At 36.3% G+C, this 3,703-nt stretch overlaps 1 protein-coding gene across 1 annotated transcript; it reads right to left on the bottom strand.

The window, feature by feature from the left end:
* Positions 1-1,753: 1,753 nt before the first annotated feature.
* Positions 1,754-2,849, bottom strand: LOC132544871 (alpha-crystallin A chain-like). Its single transcript, XM_060208523.1, has one exon. It carries the CDS (start codon positions 2,772-2,774, stop codon positions 2,073-2,075), a length of 702 nt encoding a protein of 233 aa, XP_060064506.1. The 5' UTR covers positions 2,775-2,849; the 3' UTR covers positions 1,754-2,072.
* Between the last annotated feature and the right edge of the window lie 854 nt (positions 2,850-3,703).

Raw genomic sequence — 3,703 nt, 5'->3', positions numbered from 1 at the left:
CATCAATAAAAAAAATGGTTCCAGTGACTTTTAATTTTAGTAATTAACAGAAAGTCTTAGTTTTGTAACATATTATTGGGAAAAAGAACGTTTTATATCGTTTTCTCGTAGTGTTTTTTTTAACATTATCGTCGCTTTAAAATGCCAAACCCCACACCCCCACTTACTGAACTCTAACGGGCGATCAAAATAGGCAAATCATCACGCTTATGATATGGCTTAGTGGCGAAGTGAGCGACTGATGTAAAAGAGGTCACAGTGTCCTTGATTTGTGATTCTAGTTATTATATACAAACAACATCGTCAATAAAGACCCTGTCAGATCTAAATATACCCCCTTTTTTGAGTTCTTAAACATTCACATATCACCAATTCAACTTCTTTAGTAAACATTATCATAAGACTTTAACCCAGATGGTACTAAGACTGGTGCTGTGATAAAAGTTTTGGTTGAACAGCTAGACGAGCCAAAGATAACAAAAATCTGTTTATATGGATTCTTGTGTTGGGAACCAGTATAAACAGGGAGGAAATTTGATCCCTGTGACCTTGAATATGGCTTTAGGTTATATTTTCGCAAACTTTTTCAGGGTTAATTCCTGAAACCTACGTGCTAAATATCCTGATCCTTCGCCACATTATCTGGAGAAGTCGTTTGTGAGATTTGAGAAAGATTCTACTTGAAATTTTTTGTCGGGCATTACTCCAGGAACCTTCCATCATATTACCATGACTCTTGACATATTGTTTGTCGAGGAGAAGTCGGTTCAATGTTGACGATGGACGGAAGACAGACGCTGTACTACGATGGACGGAAGACAGACGCTGTATCACGACTTGCACTTGGCTATTCGAATTTAAAAGTGTTTTATAGAACTGTATTATGTAGTTTTGATGGTTATGTGTGTCTTATATACAATTTTGACTAACTGGTGTTTGAAGTTTTATTTTATGTGTGTTTTATACACAAGTTTTACTAACTGGTGTTTAAAGTTTTATGTCATGTGTGTGGTTTATATACAATTTTTACTAACTGGTGTTTAAAGTTTTATGTAATGTGTGTGTTTTATATACAATTTTTACTAACTGGTGTTTAAAGTTTTATGTAATGTGTGTGTTTTATATACAATTTTTACTAACTGGTGTTTAAAGGTTTATGTCATGTGTGTGTTTTATATACAAGTTTTACTAACTAGTTTTATACAATGTTGTTTATTTTGTACAATTCTGACTACATCATGTTTTAAGTTGTATAATGTAATGTGTTGTGTCTGTTGTATCATTTTACAGTCGATATACCACAACTGCGTGCTACATGAATGCTACCCTTATATGCCATGCGAGTTATCAATTTTCTAATCTGGCAATTCGTTTCTATGCTTCATTTAATTCTCAGTGGATGACACAATCCATGCCTATTGAAGCTTCACATCATGTATAGATTCTGTTACACCACATTTTATAAACACAATAGTGATACTGTCTATTGAGTCGGTTATAAGTTTAATAACGCTATGAATGCAACTTTCACTCTTATACTCCCAATCTTGTTAATATTTTGTTGTTTTACATAGAGGAATATATCAACAGAATTGCGAAATGACAAATATTATATCGTGCCAAATTTTTAATGTTTCTCACACCAGCACGGATTATCGGGCCAATCTCTCTACATTAGCCACTCGATAAGTTATTAAGAGACCCGCCCAATTTAAATTGTCGACACCAAGAAAAAAAACATGGTTGCAAAACGAACGCAGTAAAGTAATTTAATGATTAAAATAATATAAAATTATAGAATTTGCACAAATGAATTTCAAAAAAACAACAAACCAGACAAGAGTACCAGCCGTTCCTCATACATGGAATGTTCCACTCGAAATGGGTTTTTCCTAAAAAAAACATTTCCATCCGTAGAAAAACATATTCTTTTCTAGCTATGTTAGATATCAAATTTAAATAAAATTCAGAAATTGTCCTTGATCAACACCACATATAACAGAGCAATTCTTCTCATCTTAGAACATCGTTCACATGACCAACAAACCACAAAAAGTCCTCACCATCTATTTTCACAAAGGTTTCAGAAGTTCTATAGGAACAAATCGCTCCTTCTTGGCAACAACTTCACGTGGAGCTGGAGCCTCGATGCTGAGGACACCGTCGGCTGAGAGTGAAGATGTCAATGCCAATGGGTCAATAGCTTTTGGAAGCGTGTAAGATTTTGTGAACTCGCGATAGACGGATTTTCCGGGCGATTTTTCTTCGTGCTTGGCGTGAACAGTAAGCATACTGTCCACTGTCTTGATGTGGATGTTTTCCGGTGCATAGCCACTAACGTCAAATGTTAAAGAAAGTTTTTTACTTCCCGTCCTGCTTTCAACATAGGGTTGATCAACTTTCAACATCGGGTCACCATCAAACCGGAACAAGCTTTTTCTCATATTTTCAAGTTCCAAATCAAATTTCTTAAAATCGTTGTCAAAGTCCATGCTGATGTCCGAGAACATGGATTTTTGTCTATCGAAGAAATTCCAGTCGAATAACGTAGTAGGCACGAGCCGCCCTCCACCAAGGCCAGCCCCCATGAGGGAATCACGCTCACCCATGGCACTACCTTTGAGCATCGGGGTATCAAAGCTTGAACTTGAGCTTTTCATTGTTGAAGTTGAACTCATAGAACTCATGGTAGAACTCATAGACCCAAATTCCCTGTCCATTGAGCTCATTTCTGGAAAGTTTTTGTCGAATAAATCGCTTTTAAGAAGATCCATTTTCTGTGCTGGTAGGTATAAAGGTGGATGTGTTGTACGTCTACAGGTATATATTGGTACGCTAGCTGGCGTTTGATACTCGATGCCTGTTTGGAGCTCTATTTATACACACGAACCGTTGCAAAACAAACGGGTCTGGGATTCCTTCTGACTCACTCCTCGTACAACTATTTTTGACTATAGACGACACTCATTGGTGAAGTACGTCGATGTTAATATGTAAACAACAAGGCTTTCATCGGGATCACACTTTTAATGTTAACAATATTGTTTGGAAGTTGGTATCTAAATCAGATAGGGGGAAAACCAGTATCCCTCGTTTATTTGACTTTAATGATTTAGGATTTGTAAATGAGTATGTTTTATAAGCTGTTAATATTTGATGACATGCCCTATTTTAGGCCCCAAACCATTGTGACTAGTACCTGAAGTGCCTGACTCGTGTACATTCTATCGACGTTAAACACGCAATACCAAACTATCCCTTAGCTTTGTATTAAGATAGATGTGATGTCAGCTGTCCGGGGATGATACTAATATATACGTAGCATTTGTTTTGTTTCAAACCAAGTTTCTGGTTAGAAACTGAACATAGTAGTAAAATATCTAAATCGAGGCATGATCGAGTAACGTAATGACGGGGAACCTACCTCCATACGTTACTACTGTGTGTTGTCTTTATACGTTACTACTGTGTGTTGTCTTTATACGTTACTACTGTGTGTTGTCTTTATACATTACTACTGTGTTGTCTTTATACGTTACTACTGTGTGTTGTCTTTATACGTTACTACTGTGTGTTGTCTTTATACGTTACTACTGTGTGTAACATGTCTTTATACATTACTACTGTGTGTTGTCTTTATACGTTACTACTGCGCGTTGTCTTTATACGTTATTACTGTGTGTTGTCTTTATACGTTACTACT

The sequence above is a fragment of the Ylistrum balloti genome, unplaced genomic scaffold, assembly GCF_031769215.1.
Source record: "Ylistrum balloti isolate Yb309-2 unplaced genomic scaffold, AGI_CSIRO_Ybal_v1 Utg369812, whole genome shotgun sequence".
In the NCBI taxonomy this organism is placed as follows: Eukaryota; Metazoa; Mollusca; class Bivalvia; order Pectinida; family Pectinidae; genus Ylistrum; species Ylistrum balloti.
This window is presented reverse-complemented; position numbering and strand designations above follow the sequence as displayed.